This window comes from Salmo salar, chromosome 19 (assembly GCF_965601325.2).
Source record: "Salmo salar chromosome 19, fSalSal1, whole genome shotgun sequence".
NCBI classification, from domain to species: Eukaryota; Metazoa; Chordata; class Actinopteri; order Salmoniformes; family Salmonidae; genus Salmo; species Salmo salar.
This window is the reverse complement of record NC_138309.1, coordinates 43,917,501-43,936,267: the sequence shown is the minus strand read 5'-3', so window position 1 is coordinate 43,936,267 and position 18,767 is coordinate 43,917,501. Positions and strand designations below refer to the sequence as shown.

Genomic DNA, 18,767 nt, shown 5'->3' with positions numbered 1-18,767 from the left:
GTATGTTTGGGCGCCCCCCCACTGCTCTTAGTATGTTTGGGCGCTCCCCCACTGCTCTTAGTATGTTTGGGCGCTCCCCACTGCTCTTAGTATGTTTGGGCGCTCACTCACTGCTCTTTAACACATTTTACTTGGGTCTCCTGTGTTTTCTAAACCAAATGTTCCCTTGAGTTTATTCTTCCACTGTCCAAGTGTACTCTCTCTCTCTCTCTCTCTTTCTCTCTCCTCATATCATGTGACCATACCATCAGTTATAATGTCATGTAATTGTAATGTATTGCTGTTATTCATGTAACTGCTGTGGAATCTACTTCTGCTCTGGCAGTCTTCTCCATATAACCAATAACCCTTCCATCTCCTCCTCCTCCTCCTCCACCTGATGAATCCCCCATTTGATCAACCATCCCTCCCCCCTTATCCCCTACCTACCTATTCATAAACTGTCCCTTCCTGTCCCGCCCCTCCCTCCCTCCCTCCTCTCCCCTCCTCCATCCCTCCATCCGCCCCTCCCTCTCTGCAGGACTTCTGGCAGGTATGGGGCGTGTCCCGAGCAGCATGTGTGTGTGTTTGAACCAAGGCCTGATCTGATAACTGTGTACTCTATTCACTGTACCTTCCTACTCTCTACCTATAACTCCCTCCAACTCTCTCTCCTTCTAATTCCTACTCTCTACCTCCAACTCATCCATCTCTCTCTACCTCCAACTCTCTCTCCTTCTAATTCCTACTCTCTACCTCCAACTCATCCATCTCTCTCTACCTCCAACTCTCTCGCCTTCTAATTCCTACCTCTCTCTCTGTACCTCTACTTCTCTCTGCACCTCTACTTCTCTCTGTACCTCTCTACTTCACTCTCCCCTTCCTCTCCCCTGGAGATCTTCCATATATACAGTACCAGTCAAAAGATTTAGAACACCTACTCATTCAAAGGTTTTTCTTAATTTTTTTACTCTTTTCTACATTGTAGATTAATAGTGTTGACATTAAAACTATGAACTAACATATGGAATCATGTGGTAACCAAAAAGGTGTTGAACAAATCAAAATATATTTGATATTATTCAAAGTAGCCACCCTTTACCTTGACGACTTTGCACACTCTTGGCATTCTCTCAACCAGCTTCACCTGGAATGCTTTTCCAACAGTCTTGACAGTTCCCACATATGCTGAGCGCTGGCTGCTTTTCCTTCACTCTGCGGTCCAACTCGTCCCAAACTATCTCAATTGGGTTGAGGTCGGGTGATTGTGGAGGCCAGATCATCTGATCCAGCACTCCACCACTCTCCATCTTTGTCAAATAGCCCTTACACAGCCTGGAGGTGTGTTGGGTCATTGTCCTGTTGAAAAACCAACGATAGACCCATTAAGCGCAAACCAGATGGGATGGCGTATCGCTGCAGAATAGTGTGGTAGCCATGCTGGTTAAGTGTGCCTCGAATTCTAAATAAATCAGACAGTGTCACCAGCAATGCACCATCACACCACCTCCTCCATGCTTCACGGTGGGAAATACACATGTGGAGATCATCCGTTCGCTAATGTCCATTGCTTGCGTTTCCTGGCCTAAGCAAGTCTCTTCTTCTTATTGGTGTCCTTTTGGTAGTGGTTTCTTTGCAGCAATTCGGCCATGAAGGCCTGAATTCACGCAGCCTCCTCTGAACAGTTGATGTCTGTTACTTGAACTCTGTGAAGCATTTATTTGGGCTGCAATCTGAGGCTGGCAACTCTAATGAACTTATCGTCTGCAGCAGAGGTAACTCTGGGTCTTTCATTCCTGTGGCGGTCCTCATGAGAGCCAGTTTCATCATAGAGCTTGATGGATTTTGAGACTGCACTTGAAGAAACAATAAAAGTTCTTGAAATGTTCTGTATTGACTGACCTTCATGTCTTAAAGTAATGATGGACTGTATACCCCCCTACCTTGTCACAACACAACTGATTGACTCAAATGCATTAAGAAGGAAAGAAATTCCACAAGTGAACTTTTATGAAGGCACGCCTGTTAACTGAAATGCATTCCAGGTGACTACCTCATTAAGCTGGTTGAGAGAATGCCAAGAGTGTGCAAAGCTGTCATGAAGGCAAAGGGTGGCTACTTTGAAGAATCTCAAATATAAAATATATTTTGATTTATTTCACTTTTTTGGGGGGTTACTACATGATTCCATATGTGTTATTTCATAGTTTTGATGTCTTCACTATTATTCTACAATATAAAGAAAAACCCTTGAATGAGTAGGTGTTCTAAAACTTTTGACCGGTAGTGTAGTTGTCAGTGGGGAGGAAAAACACACTGTAGAAGTTTCTCTGGTTTTATTGCATCTCAACTTCAGCAGAGTGTAAAGTGCTTAACCAAAGTCACGGGTTGTGTCCCCAAAAGGGACCCTATTCCCTCTTAAGTGCACTACTGTTGCCCAGCGCCCATTTGGGGAATGGGGTGCCATTTGGGGCACGGTCTCACCACCACCCCAGCAGGATAGAACACTGGCCAAGCACCAAGTAGTGCATTAAACATGGATCCATTTCCATCAGGAATCATTGGATTGGTAATCCAAAACCCTCCACAACTGATTCTTGGCACTGTGGATGTCGGAGTGGAATGGGTTTAGTGATCAACGGAAAGTAGGCCTAGTATGGTTAAGATATAGAGAAACAGACAGACGGAAGGACTGGGAAATAAAATACTGGGCCATCTTGGTGGGTTATCTTCTGCACCAGTACAACAGGGAAGGACGGAGAGTGCTTGTGTGCATACACAGACACCAAGTCATATATATCTATATCGGCTGCTGCCTGTCTCTTCAGTGTCTTTATCTGTTACTCTGCGGGTTTATACCTACCCTCCCTGTTACTCTGTGGGTTTTATACCTACCCTCCCTGTTACTCTGCGGGTTTATACCTACCCTCCCTGTTACTCTGTGGGTTTATACCTACCCTCCCTGTTACTCTGCGGGTTTATACCTACCCTCCCTGTTACTCTGTGGGTTTATACCTACCCTCCCTGTTACTCTGTGGGTTTATACCTACCCTCCCTGTTACTCTGCGGGTTTATACCTACCCTCCCTGTTACTCTGCGGGTTTATACCTACCCTCCCTGTTACTCTGCGGGTTTATACCTACCCTCCCTGTTACTCTGCGGGTTTATACCTACCCTCCCTGTTACTCTGCGGGTTTATACCTACCCTCCCTGTTACTCTGTGGGTTTATACCTACCCTCCCTGTTACTCTGTGGGTTTATACCTACCCTCCCTGTTACTCTGCGGGTTTATACCTACCCTCCCTGTTACTCTGCGGGTTTATACCTACCCTCCCTGTTACTCTGCGGGTTTATACCTACCCTCCCTGTTACTCTGCGGGTTTATACCTACCCTCCCTGTTACTCTGCGGGTTTCGACCTACCCTCCCTGTTACTCTGCGGGTTTATACCTACCCTCCCTGTTACTCTGCGGGTTTATACCTACCCTCCCTGTTACTCTGTGGGTTTATACCTACCCTCCCTGTTACTCTGCGGGTTTATACCTACCCTCCCTGTTACTCTGCGGGTTTATACCTACCCTCCCTGTTACTCTGCGGGTTTATACCTACCCTCCCTGTTACTCTGCGGGTTTATACCTACCCTCCCTGTTACTCTGCGGGTTTATACCTACCCTCCCTGTTACTCTGTGGGTTTATACCTACCCTCCCTGTTACTCTGCGGGTTTATACCTACCCTCCCTGTTACTCTGCGGGTTTATACCTACCCTCCCTGTTACTCTGCGGGTTTATACCTACCCTCCCTTCTTACTCTGCGGGTTTATACCTACCCTCCCTTCTTACTCTGTGGGTTTATACCTACCCTCCCTGTTACTCTGTGGGTTTATACCTACCCTCCCTGTTACTCTGCGGGTTTATACCTACCCTCCCTGTTACTCTGCGGGTTTATACCTACCCTCCCTGTTACTCTGCGGGTTTATACCTACCCTCCCTGTGGCCAGAGGATTAGATACAGGTTATACCTGCTAGGTGACCTTTAAACAGCAGGGATGCGCCTTGTTTAACTTGTAGCACGGTGAGACACACCAAGACCCAGAGATATGGTGCGTGAACAGGAACAAGGCTGTCTGATACCTAGCAGGAAGGGAGGGTAGTGAGACAGTACTCACAGCCCTGTCCAGTGGAGGTCTGATACCTAGCAGGAAGGGAGGGTAGTGAGACAGTACTCACAGCCCTGTCTAGTGGAGGTCTGATACCTAGCAGGAAGGGAGGGTAGTGAGACAGTACTCACAGCCCTGTCCAGTGGAGGTCTGATACCTAGCAGGAAGGGAGGGTAGTGAGACAGGGCTGTGAGTACTGTCTAGTGGAGGTCTGATACCTAGCAGGAAGGGAGGGTAGTGAGACAGTACTCACAGCCCTGTCTAGTGGAGGTCTGAGACCTAGCAGGAAGGGAGGGTAGTGAGACAGTACTCACAGCCCTGTCCAGTGGAGGTCTGAGACCTAGCAGGAAGGGAGGGTAGTGAGACAGTACTCACAGCCCTGTCCAGTGGAGGTCTGAGACCTAGCAGGAAGGGAGGGTAGTGAGACAGTACTCACAGCCCTGTCCAGTGGAGGTCTGAGACCTAGCAGGAAGGGAGGCTAGTGAGACAGTACTCACAGCCCTGTCCAGTGGAGGTCTGAGACCTAGCAGGAAGGGAGGCTAGTGAGACAGTACTCACAGCCCTGTCCAGTGGAGGACTGAGACCTCTGCTCTTCTTTGTTCTGCGTGTAGACCTTTTCAGGGAGTATGAAACAATATGGGTCAGGGTAGACTGGCGCCAGGGCACGGATTACATCATCTGCTACACCCGTGTGTGTGTGTGTGTGTGTGTGTGTGTGTGTGTGTGTGTGATCAACCACACAGGACCATATGCTAATTTGAGTGTGTCACAACAAAGTACTTGAAGACAAACTTCAACACTTGCCAAGCTGAGATGCAATAAGAAACTTCTACTCTGTTAGTGCTGAATGACAACATCCTGTTCCCCTGTGTTATATCTCTCCCTCCCTTTACTCTCTCTTTCTCTCTCCCTTTACTCTCTTTCACTCTCTCCCTTCACCCCCGCTTCTATGCTTCCATCTTTCTCTTCTGTCACCCTCTCTCGCTCTCTCCAGCCTTGTCCAATGCTTTGGCGCTGCTGTAGCTCTTTCCCAGCATGCTCTGCTCCTTGCCTGTGTCTGAAGAGGAGACCGTACTGTATGTAGAGCGGCACGGGTCTGCAGGTTATAGCTCCCCCTCTCTGCAGCCAGCATGGTGGCACCACAGGGTGATCTAAACCCAGGAAATGAATCATCTCTCCATTTGCTGGATAGCTTCTTATGGTCCTGGTCCAATACTTTTACTGGGTTGGCGAAACAAAGCTACTTTAGAATCTTGCTTTCAACAACCCTCTAGTGTTAGGTCAGTGATTATGGTTGCATCCCAATTCTCCAACGTTCTTTTGAAAGTGTACACTTGTGCTTTTAAATCCAAAGCTACTTCGTGCTTTCACCAAGCCACTAGTGTTCGATCAATGATACCTCAAGAAAGAAGGAAGGGGGCATTTTTCCAGCCTTGGAACAGAGCCCAGAACATAGAATTAGAATGGATAGAACATTCTACTCATTCTATGTCTTTGGCCCATTGAAACCCCTTTCTTCTATTGATAGAATCCCAGCACTAGAATGATTCTATTGATAGAATCCCAGCACCTGTGGCCTTTATCGCTCTGTGATGCCACGGCAACCACTATGTGTCATGTGACTGGTTGCGACGCCTGTCACTGACAAAGGAATGCTGACGGGGGCTGCTGCCATGGAAACAAACATGCCTGTTGTCTTGTCTTCACACAAGTTCTTGTTGTTATAGCTACTGACTTTTATTCTGTTTCAGCGGCAGGAACAAACTTTCCAAGGACAGCTGTGTGTACCAGCCTTCCTCCCTCCTCCCCATGCTGTGTCTTACTCTCGCTCTCTCCCTCACTAGCTCTGACTGTGTTGTTCACACACACACACACACACACACACACACACACACACACACACACACACAGAGGTTGGGCTGGTGTGATTTGACTGCACACCTGGCTATCTACTCAAGGACAGCTGTTGATCCTTAGTGACCATAATTGTTAATTGAACGTCAGTAGCAACACACACCATTTCTCTGAGATTCATTCACCTTTACATGTGGTTGCCTTCGCTCTCTCTCTGAATATTTCTATCTAGAAGTTATTAGCAGCACACCTGCTCTGCTAGTCAATCCTCTGGAGACCTGGCTGGTGTTCAGTAGAGTACTATCTAATCATTTAAAAAAATATCTGTACTTGTCTCTCCCCCCCCCCAAAAAAGGGTTTACTTTGGTGTTTCTACGATGATCTGTAACTGTATTGATCCAGAGAGCCATATACGGTGCCTTCGGAAAGTATTCAGACCCCTTCCCTTTTTCCACATTTTGTTACGTTACAGCCTTATTCTAAAATGGATTAAATAAATAAAAATCCTCATTAATCTACACACAATGCCCCATAATGACATCATAATGCCCCATAATGAAAAATTTAAAACAAAGACCTTATTTACATAAGAGTTCAGACCATTTGCTATGAGACTCTAAATTGAGCTCAGGTGCATCCTATTTCCATTGATCATCCTTGATGTTTCTACAACTTGATTGGAGTCCACCTGTGGTCAATTAAATTGATTGGACATGATTTGGAAATGCACACGTGTCTATATGAGCTCCCACAGTTGACAGTGCATGTCAGAGTTCCTCTGTGGACATGGGAGAATCTTCCAGAAGGACAACCATCTCTGCAGCACTCCACCAATCAGGCCTTTATGGTAGAGTGGCCAGACGGAAGCCACTCCTCAGTAAAAGGCACATGACAGACCACTTGGAGTTTACCAAAAGGGCACCTAAAGACTCTCAGACCATGAGAAACAAGATTCTCTGGTCTAATGAAACCAAGATTGAACTCTTTGGCCTGGATGCCAAGCGTCACATCTGGAGGAAACCTGGCACCATCCCTACAGTGAAGCATGGTGGTGGCAGCATCATGCTGTGAGGATGTTTTTCAGAGGCAGGGACTGGGAGACTAGTCAGGATCGAGGGAACGATCAACAGCGCAAAGTACAGAGATCCTTGAAGAAAACCTGCTCCAGAGCACTCAGGACCTCTGACTGGGGCGCTGGTTCACCTTCCAACAGGACAATGACCCTAAGCACACAGCTAAGACAACGCAGGAGTGGCTTCGGGACAAGTCTCCGAATGTCCTTGAGTGGCCCAGCCAGAGCCCGGACTTGAACCCAATCAAACAGTTCTGGAGAGACCTGAAAATAGCTGTGTAGCGACGCTCCCCATCCAACCTGACAGATATTGAGACGATCTGCAGAGAAGAATTTTTTTTTAAAAGTGTTTTTGATTTGTCTTTATGGGGTATTGTGTGTAGATTTAATCCATTTTAGAATAAGGTTGTAAGGTAACAACATTTGGAAAAAGTCAAGGGGTCTGAATACCTTCCGAATGCACTGTAGGTCTCTGTAATATCAGAACTAGAATTCTGTAATATCAGAACTAGAAGCTTGTGACAATCAGCCAATGAGGTCAATTTAAATCTGTGATGTCAGAACTAGCAGCTTGTGATTGGCTTTCTCTCCCTGGGCCTCCCTTCAATCAGCCAAGCAGGTCACTTTTAAATTCTCTGTTTATTTCACCTCTCTTAAGTGTCTCTTATCCCATAGCTGCCTCACATGACCCCATAGCACAGTGAACCAGCCCACACAGACAGACAGGGCAGATTTCCATATCTGAGACTTTTCTCTCTCTCGGTCTCTCACTCTCTCTCACGCATGCAACAGTGCGTACACTACATGACCAAATGTATGTGGACACCTGCTCGTCGAACATCTCATTTCACTATCATGGGCATTAATATGTAGTTGGTTCCCCCCCCCCCCCCCCCCCCCCTTTGCTGCTATAACAGCTTCCACTCTTCTGGGAAGGCTTGCTTCAATTCAGCCACGAGCATTAGTAAGGTTGGGCACTGATGTTGGGCGATTAGGCCTGGCTCACAGTTCCAATTCATCCCAAAGGATTTGGATGTGGTTGAGGTCAGAGCTCTGTGCAGGCTGGTCAAGTTCTTCCACACCAATCTCAACAAACCATTTCTGTATGGACCTTACTTTGTGCATTGTCATGCTGTAACAGGAAAGGGCCTTCCCCAAAACTGTCATTGTATGCTGTAGTGTTAAGATTTCCCTTCATTGGAACTAAGGGGCCTCCTCCACCAAACTTTACAGTTGACACTGTGCTTTGAGGCAGGTAGCGTTCTCCTGGTAATCCGCCAAACCCAGATTACGGGTTTCCAATGGCGGCGAGCTTTACACCACTCTAGCCGATGCTTGGCAATCTTAGGCTTGTGTGTGGCTGCTCGGTAATGGAAACACACTTCATGACAATCTAGACAAAGTTATTGTGCTGACGTTGCTTCCAGAGGCAGTTTGGAACTCGATTAGTGAGTGTTGCAACCGAGGACAGACGGTTTTTACACGCTTCAGCACTTGGCGGTCCCGTTCTGTGAGCTTGTGTGGCCTACCACTTCCCGGCTGAGCTGTTGTTGCTCCTAGACGTTTCCACTTCACTATAACAGGCGGCAGCGTAGCCTAGTGGTTAGAGCGTTGGACTAGCAACCGAAAGGTTTCAAGTTCGAATCCCCGAGCTGACAAGGTACATCTGTCGTTCTGCACCTGAACAAGGCAGTTAACCCACTGTTCTTAGGCCGTCATTGTAAATAAAAATGTGTTCTTAACTGACTTGCCTAGTTAAATAAAGGTAAAATAACAGCACTTACAGTTGACCGGGGCAGCTCTAGCAGGGCTGAACTGACTTGTTGGAAAGGTGGCATCCTGTGAAAGTCACTGTGCTCTTCATTAAGGCCCTTCTACTGCCAGTGTTTGTCTATGGAGATCGCATGGCTGTGTGCTCAATTTTATACACCTGTCAGCAACGGGTGTGGCTGAAATAGACGAATCCACTAATTTGAAGGGGTGTCCACATACACTATATACACAAAGGTATCTTTTCTCTCTCTTTCTCGCGTGTGGTGGTGTACAGGGCAGATAGTAATATACATTAATGATGATCATCTATCACTGCTGTTAAAGAGGACCAGGCCCAAACCGCCACGGGTGCCCGGGCCTCACCCCAGAACCAGGCCCAAACCGCCACGGGTCCCCGGGCCTCACCCCAGAACCAGGCCCCACAAACTCAGCATCCTAAACGAACAAAGGTTCTTCTCTGATGTAGCTCTGTAAGTGGCTTAACCAGCTGTGTTTGGAAGTGATGGCGAAGCGTTGATGAGAATAGCTGAACGGCGCGGCGCCCCCTGGTGCCTAGCAGTGTCTGTTGATATTGACAGGAGCTAACCTTGTGGGTTGACACTGACAGGGGATCAACTATTTTCAGACTAGATTCAATCTGATTTCAAACAACCCCCTGTTTTTTTTTACATGTCTGCTTTGAGCTCACGTTGGGGACAGGGGATGCTTCTCTGACAAAGCACGTCGTTGTTGATTGGAAGCTTAACTTCAAACTGAGTGTTTTTATAAAGCACCTGAAGTATCCAGCTAGGACCAGGATACATATAGTATGTATATCTATCTATTTATCTATGTACTGCACAGACAGATCTGGGATCAGGGAATAGACTACACACAACCCCCACTTTTAATAGCCTTTCTTTTGAACTGGATATTTCCCAAAGCAGCAGCACTACATTTAACTTGCAGCCAAGTGAACTGAGTTGAGAGATTGAGTCTTTCTGCATGCAACCCTCTGGCTCTATTGTGCTCATTCAGTCCAGTGACTGTGACTCAAGCCTTTGTTGTTAGACTCTGGGAGTTCAGTCCAGTGACTGTGGCTCAAGCCTTTGTTAGTTAGACTCTGGGAGTTCAGTTGAGTTTTGGCCTAGTTGGGTTCCCTGGAAAGCCACTCAAATGAAATAAGTTGAGATATTTAGATTTATGCATGCACGCATCTGGCTCTTTTCAAGTCTAGTGAGAGTTCACTGGAGTGTTGGGCTAGTAGTTGACTTCAGCTGGACTGCTAGCCTGGCTGGACTGCTAGCCTGGCTGGACTGCTAGCCTGGCTGGACTGCTAGCCTGGCTGGACTGCTAGCCTGGCTGGACTGCTAGCCTGGCTGGACTGCTTGCCTGGCTGGACTGCTTGCCTGGCTGGACTGCTTGCCTGGCTGGACTGCTTGCCTGGCTGGACTGCTTGCCTGGCTGGACTGCTTGCCTGGCTGGACTGCTAGCCTGGCTGGACTGCTTGCCTGGCTGGACTGCTTGCCTGGCTGGACTGCTTGGGATCATCTCATATGTTGGTGTAAAATCGTCTGTCCAGGCTTTTACCCTAACCCACAGAGTTGTCTCTCTCTCTCGGTCTCTCGGTCTCCCTGTGGCCTAGCCTACCCTGGCCCAAGCGCTCTCTCTCACTCGCTCGCGCACACACACACACACACAGAGTGCTGGAGGAGTAATCACACAGTGCAGTTGACTAGAGCCTGCAGGGCCTCTTGCATAGCGTGACAGAGACTGACAGACACACACACACACACACAGGGGAGGCAGTACTTACTTAATTAACTCCAGCACTGCAGCAATTAGGATTACACTCCATTTTAACATACTGGTTGTTTCTCAAATGGGAGACCTATAGGCCCTGATCTAAAGTAGTGCACTATATAGGGACTAGGGTTCCATTGGTGATGCAGGCTAGAGCTCCGGGAGCAGGATGTTATTAACTAGGACCGTCTCAGTGTTTTTATAGAAATACAACCTCTAGAGTTTATCCAAGATGTTTCTGGTTTAGCTGGGGAAAAACTGTCTCACAAGCACATTCAGCTGAGCCTAAATCAACACAGATTACACTTCATATTATTACAAAAATTCAGACGAGCCCGTTTTTATCAAAGACACAGAGAGGAGTCCCAAGTGGACTGCAATTCTTTATATAGTGCACTATGTTCCACCAGGGGCCCTGTGGTTTACGGGGGCCCTGTGGTTTACGGGGGCCCTGTGGTTTACGGGGGCCCTGTGGTTTACGGGGGCCCTGTGGTTCACGGCACATCAAGTCCGTCATCTGACAGAGAGCGATTTTAAGGGAGATGGAAGGATAGAGAGAGACTGAGTAAAGTCTCCGGGGAGGGAGATGAGTAGAATTGTATTCTACTTTATTTGTACTGTACACTAGTTTATTTTACTATATTGTACTGTAAATTATTGTACTGTACTCTACTGTGCTTTATTTTATTGTACTGCGCTTTACCTTGATGTGCACTACTATAGTGTCCTGTACTCTATTATACTGTACTTTAGTGTACTGTACTTTATCATAATGTACTTTATTGTACTGTACTCTACATTAGTGTGTGTGTGAGCACAGGTTATTTGCCTAGGGCCCACATGTCCAATCTGTCAACTGGTACCATTCAACCCAAACACAAGTCAAAGCCCCCACTATGCACTCATCCACAGTGGTACCACACCTGCAGACATCAGACAGACACCTTACACAATCACCAGCTGGCTTTCCTGTCTCTGTCTCCCTCTCTCACCCCTCCTCTCCTTGGGTTCTCTCTCCATTTCAGCCGTAGCGCTGGATATAAAATATTCCTCTCTCGCTTCTCTTCCTCTCTCTGCCGTCCTCCTCTTCTCTCTCTCACCCACTCCTTCCCTTTTTATAAATGTGTAAAACATCAATAATGTATGTAATGATGGAAACCAGATTTGCTATATTTACACCCGTGACACATTATATAATATATAGACCGTGGTCAAAAGGAGTGGACTAAATAAAGGGAATAAAAGTTCCATTTGGGACAGAACTACTATTATGAGTCCAGATGACTCTGCTTATTGGGTGTAGTGTTCCTGGCCAGTGTCCCAACTGGCCCCCTATTCCCTTCATAGTTATGGGGGCCCATATATAGGGTATAGGGAAAAGGGTGCTATTTGGGACAGCCTAGGTCTGTTTGGGTAAAGGCACTATGTACTTAATGTTTCTATGTTTGACTTTATATTAGAGGCTAGGTGTGTCCCTTGTGAAGAGTCAGGATGTAGTGTTTTAACCCCTTCTCTCTCTTTGTCCTCTCTCTTTGTCCTCCCTCTCTTTTCTCTCTCCCTCTTTTCTCTCTCCCTCTTTTCTCTCTCCTCCCTCTTTTCTCTCTCCCTCTTTTCTCTCCCTCTCTCCCTCGTTCCTCTCTCGCTCTCCCTCTTTCCTCTCTCTTTCCTCTCTCTATCTTCTGGACTCTTCTATCAGACGGAGGTAACTCCTGTTGGTTGGTCTGGTCTCAGCCAGGCCTTGACCTGACCCAGACTTCTGCATGCTCTATATAGAGTAGTCTGGTGACACACTGTACTTGTTCTCTCTCACTGGGATCCGTGTTTAATTCAACCACCTTCCACTCACCCACTGTGATCTCTGTACTGTAATGGACTCTCACTGTATCTCCCACTGTGCTGTTTCTGCATGTTACAACATCACTGTTTTATTATCACTTTATTAATGTCCTTTTCTTCTGTCTGTAGTTTTCCTCTGTCTGTGTGAGAGTCTATGGTCTGAATAACCGGACCCAGATAAAGCCTAGATCAAACATGTTCGGTGGAGAATATCCATTCTAATTACCTTTATTAGTTTAGAACTAGGCTTAATCTGAGATTCTCCCACTTGTGTGAGTCAGTGTGAATACCTTGTGTTGTGTGTGTGTGTGTGTATATGCTGAGTGTACAAAACATAAGGAACACCTTCCAAAAATGTAGTTGCACCCCCTTTTTGCCCTCAGAACAGCCTCACTAGGTCAGGACATGGACTCTACAAGGTGTTGAAAGCGTTCCACAGGGATACTGGCCCCCATGTTGATTCCAATGGTTCTCACGGTTGTGTGAAGTTGGCTGGATGTCTTTTGGGTGGTGGACCATTCTTGATAAACACAGGAAACTGTTCAGCGTGAAAAACCCAGCAGAGTTGCAGTTCTTAGCACACTCAAACCAGTGTGCCTGGCACCTACTACCATACCTTGTTCAAAGGCACTTAAATCTTTCGTCTTGCCCATTCACCCTCTGAATGGCACATACACAACCCATGTCTTAAGGCTTAAAAATCCTTCTTTAACCTGTCTCCTCCCCTTCATCTACACTGATTTGAAGTGGAATTAACAAGTGACATCAATAAGGGATCATAGCGTTCACCTGGTCAGTCGGTCATTGAAAGAGTTCCTAATGTCTTGTCCACTCCGTGTATAATAGGACACTTGTTGAGGTGAGAGAGAGAGAGACCTTGTTTCTCTATTTGATGTCTGAGTTATTATACTACTGTTTAGGATCAGTTTATATTGTGTTGTACTGTGCTGACTAACTTTGATTCCTCACTGCTCCCTCTGCCTGGATGTGTGACATGTATGTAGCACTTGCATGGTTGTTTTCACTGTGTCGTTAGCATTGTGTTAGCATATGTTCTAATCCCTACTGTGTATTAGCATTGTGTTAGCATATGTGCTAATCACTACTGTGTATTAGTGTGTTTGTGTGATTTGAAGGGGATCTCCATCACGTCACACACAGTGAGGATCCTCTCAGTCTTGATAGTAGTGGTGTACTGCAACCCAAACCTGGGAGGTTCCCCTTGCTCACACTGGCTGTAACTAGTGTGTCTCTCTCTCTACCCCTCTCTCTCTCTTTTTTTCTTTTCCTGAGTAGAAGATTTCCCAGGAGAGGGAGAAGTTTGCAGATGAGGACAGTATCTTCTTTACGCTGGGGGAGTGTGGTCTCATCTCCTTCTCTGATTACATCTTCCTCACTACCGTGCTCTCTAGTAAGTCCCATACACACACAGGCCTCGCTTTGTAACTGACTCGCACAGACAGACCGACAAGTAGAGTGGTGACACCAAGGTTGTGGGTTCAATTCACACACATACTACTGAACCCAGTAACCCATGTTGATCTGTGTAGTGAAGGCCTGAACCCAGATGTTACAGTGCCTTCAGAAGTATTCACACCCGGCCTCCCGAGTGACACCGCGGTCTAAGGCACCGCAGTGAGGCGTCACTACAGACCTGGGTTCAATCCCAGGCTGTGTCACAACCGGCCGTGACGGGGAGTCCCATAGGGCGGCAAACAATCGTACCAGCATCGTCCAGGTTAGGGGGGGCTTTAATTGCCTCATCACACTCTAGCGACTCCTTGTGGTGAGCCGGGCGCCTGCAGGCTGACACCGTCGTCAGTTGAACTCCGACACATTGGTGCAACTGGCTTCCAGGTTAAGCGGGCAGAGATGAGACGAGATTGAAATTGGGGAGAAAAATATGTATTCACACCCCTGGACTTGTTCCACATTTTGTTGTTACAAAGTAGATTAAAATAGGTTAAATTGTAATTTTGTTGGTCAACGATCTAAACAAAATACTCTGTCAAAGTGGAATAACAATTCTAACGTTTTGTTAAACATCTCAAAAAGAAAACCGTAATGTATCTTGATTAGATAGTGATTTGGAAAAAGTATTTGATCCCCTGCGGATTTTGTACGTTTGCACACTGACAAAGAAATAATCGGTCTAATTTTAATAGTAGGTTTATTTGAACAGTGAGAGACAGAATAACAACAAAAAAATCCAGAAAAACGCATGTCAAATGTTATAAATTGATTTGCATTTTAATGAGGGAAATAAGTATTTGACCCCCTCTCAATCAGAAAGATTTCTGGCTCCCAGGTGTCTTTTATACAGGTAACGAGCTGAGATTAGGAGCTCACTCTTAAAGGGAGTGCTCCTAATCTCAGCTTGTTACCTGTATAAAAGACACCTGGGAGCCAGAAGCAATCAATCAGATTCCAAACTCTCCACCATGGCCAAGACCACAGAGCTCTCCAAGGATGTCAGGGACAAGATTGTAGACCTACACAAGGCTGGAATGGGCTACAAGACCATCGCCAAGCAGCTTGGTGAGAAGGTGACAACAGTTGGTGCGATTATTCGCAAATGGAAGAAACACAAAAGAACTGTCAATATCTCTCGGCCTGGGGCTCCATGCAAGATCTCACCTCGTGGAGTTGCAATGATCATGAGAACGGTGAGGAATCAGCCCAGAACTACACGGGAGGATCTTGTCAATGATCTCAAGGCAGCTGGGACCATAGTCACCAAGAAAACAATTGGTAACACAACTTACGCCGTGAAGGACTGAAATCCTGCAGCGCCCGCAAGGTCCCCCTGCTCAAGAAAGCACATATACATGCCCGTCTGAAGGTTGCCAATGAACATCTGAATGATTCAGAGGACAACTGGGTGAAAGTGTTGTGGTCAGATGAGACCAAAATGGAGCTCTTTGGCATCAACTCAACTTGCCGTGTTTGGAGGAGGAGGAATGCTGTGTCGTGTCTTTGGCATCATTAAACTGAGACATGTTTATCAAATAACTCTCTGTAATTATTATTACGCGATTAAACTGATTAATCGCGTAACTGTAATTAACTAGGTTGGGGCACCAAGGAAAATATTCAGATTACAAAGTTATAATTTTCCTAATATTACTTTCAGATATTATAATATCTGATCTATGAGTCCTCTGATTAATGATGTTCTTTACCTCATCAGTCTCATTCCAAACATCGTAAATTGTTGGTTATCTGCACGAACCCAGTCTTCACTATGAGTCATCCATACATCAATTGTCTTAAAATCATTTATTGACTAAATAAGTAATTCACAGAAATGCATAACAAACAGATATGGTTATAAGGAAATGATAGTAGAATGTGCCCTAGTGGGCTAGCGGCTTGTTAGACAAAAGGGGGGTGGGGTCAGCGGAGAAGACACTACATAGTTGATAAATATTACAATTGAAATGCTAATCCTTTGCACATGAACGCTCACTCATTCAGGAATAATTGATATATATATATATATTTACGCTCAGTGTGTTGTCAGGATCTTTGTTGAAAAGTTTGTTTCTGTTGGAAAGTTTTCCGCTCTCTCTGTCTCTCTCTGTGTCTCTCTCTCGGTTAGGATGGATAGTTCAGAGTGACATTCATTCATATCGTTATAGAATAGATGTTTTCGGCGGTTGTCGGTCTTCGCGTTCAATGATACTGAATTCCTAGCTGCAGACTAGTAATTAATATCAAAGACTTATTATTCTGTCGATATCAATAGTCTAAGAGTTTAACCACGTGGTATGGTTAAAGTTCAGAACGAGGAATGCATGGTCAAACCTTCAGCCAACTCGTGATGGAGGTCAGCTCGGTCTGGTGATAGAAACCCTGGGTGGGGGTAATATTCGGAATACAGAAAAAGGCTGTCTCATGATGCCTGGTCCTGTCTGTGTCCCTGGGGGCGTGCCAAGGACTTAGTTAAGACTACAAAGGGAATTGGAGTTTCCTTGATTTAAACAGTCCAAAATCACATTACACAATTTCACAAAGTTCCATCTTTATTCATTCGTTTTATACAACCATTTAGATTTAAGTCTCATAGCTGAGGCTATTGTATAAACATGATTATGGTAATATGTCTCATGAGTTTCACGAAATTGTACCAAACGGACTAGTTCGTAGCTGGATTCCTCACAGATCTTTTATAACTTCTCCAGAACATAAATGTCGTTCGGTTCTCCAGTCTTGTGAGGTGGAAGAATTCCTGGGTTATTTCTATGAAACCCACTCTCTCTTTATACTGCGGCCATGAGGCGGGACATTTTCTTAGGAATTTACGACCGCTCTCCCAGAGCCTGGGAAGGGGGAGATAGGGGGATGGTGCATAGAAAACCCAAAGAGGGCAATGTCATGACAGCTGCCTATGACCCCAAGAACACCATCCCCGCTGTCAAACATGGAGGTGGAAACATTATGCTTTGGGGGTGTTTTTCTGCTAAGGGGACAGGACAACTTCACCGCATCAAAGGGACGATGGATGGGGCCATGTACCGTCAAATCTTGGGTGAGAACCTCCTTCCCTCAGCCAGGGCATTGAAAATGGGTCGTGGATGGGTATTCCAGCATGACAATGACCCAAAACACACGGCCAAGGCAACAAAGGAGTGGCTCAAGAAGAAGCACATTAAGGTCCTGGAGTGGCCTAGCCAGTCTTCAGACCTTAATCCCATAGAAAATCTGTGGAGGGAGCTGAAGGTTCGAATTGCCAAACGTCAGTCTCGAAACCTTAACTTCTTGGGGCTATGTGGGACGCTAGCGTGCCACCCGTGGTGCACTCCATCAACAGCAGGTGCATTTCAAGAGCGGCAAATTTGAAACCAAATAAATGTAAAAATTCAAATTTTTCAAACATACAACTATCTTACACCCTTTGAAAGATAAACATCTCCTTAATCTAACCACGTTGTCCGATTTCAAAAAGGTTTTACGGCGAAAGCATAAAGTTAGATTATGTTAGGAGAGTACATTGACAATAGCTGTGTGTAATGTTTTGTCAATTCAAAGACAGGGTCACCAAAACCATAAAACCAGCTAAAATGATGCACTAACCTTTTACAATCTCCATCGGATGACACTCCTAGGACATTATGTTAGACAATGCATGCATTTTTAGTTCTATCAAGTTCATATTTATATCCAAAAACAGCGTTTTACTATGGCATTGATGTTGAGGAAATCGTTTCCCTCCAATAACCGGCATTCAAGTCAGCACCACAAATTAAATAATTAAAATTAGAAAACATTGGTAAAATATTATATTGTCATTTAAAGAATTATAGATTTACATCTCTTGAACGCAATCAACTTGCCAGATTTAAAAATAACCTTACTGGGAAATCACACTTTGCAATAATCTGAGCACTGCGCCCAGAAAAATATGCTTTGCTATACAGACAAACGGCCATGTTGGAGAGATCTAAAATCGAAAATACTATGTAAATAATCCATTACCTTTGATTCTCTTCATCAGTTGTCACTTCCAGGAATCCCAGGTCCATAACGAATGTAGTTTTGTTCAAAAAAGCTCATTTATATCCAAAAAGCTCCGTGTTGTTAGCACATGATCTAAGCCAGCCGGACTTCTCGTCATGAACGAGGGGAAAAAATATATTTACGTTCGTTCAAACATGTCAAACGTTGTATAGCATAAATCATTAGTGCATTTTTTAACCAGAACATGAATAATATTCAAGGTGGACGAATGCATTCTCTTTTATAACGTATTGGAACGAGGGTACCCAACATGAACTCGCGCGCCAGAGTCTAATCGGCCATCACCGTTCCATGGCTCTTGTTCGGTCAGATCTCACAGTAAAAGACTCAAAACACTTTGTAAAGGCTGGTGACATCTAGTGGAAGCAATAGGAAGTGCCAAAACATTAATCAACCCCTGTGTGTTTCAATGGCATAGGCTTAAAGGTAATTCAACACATCAGGTATCCACTTCCTGTCAGAAAATGTCTCAGGGTTTTGCCTGCCAAATGAGTTCTGTTATACTCACAGACACCATTCAAACAGTTTTAGAAACTTTAGGGTGTTTTCTATCCATATATAATAAGTATATGCATATTCTAGTTACTGGGTAGGATTAGTAACCAGATTAAATCGGGTACGTTTTTTTATCCAGCCGTGAAAATACTGCCCCCTAGCCCCAACAGGTTAATGACTTGGAGAAGATCTGCAAAGAGGAGTGGGTCAAAATCCCTCCTGAGATGTGTGCAAACCTGGTGGCCAACTACAAGAAACGTCTGACTTCTGTGATTGCCAATAAGGGTTTTGCCACCAAGT

The 18,767-nt window shown here is 45.5% G+C and overlaps 1 protein-coding gene across 2 annotated transcripts in view; it reads left to right on the top strand.

The window, feature by feature from the left end:
* micu1 (mitochondrial calcium uptake 1) overlaps positions 1-18,767 on the top strand; it is a 102,284-nt gene that overhangs the window by 45,674 nt on the left and 37,843 nt on the right. For both annotated transcript variants that reach the window (XM_082965741.1, XM_014157977.3), the window contains exon 6: positions 13,749-13,863. In XM_082965741.1, the coding sequence (XP_082821867.1) occupies positions 13,749-13,863 (115 nt within the window). The remainder of the gene's footprint in view (positions 1-13,748; positions 13,864-18,767) is intronic.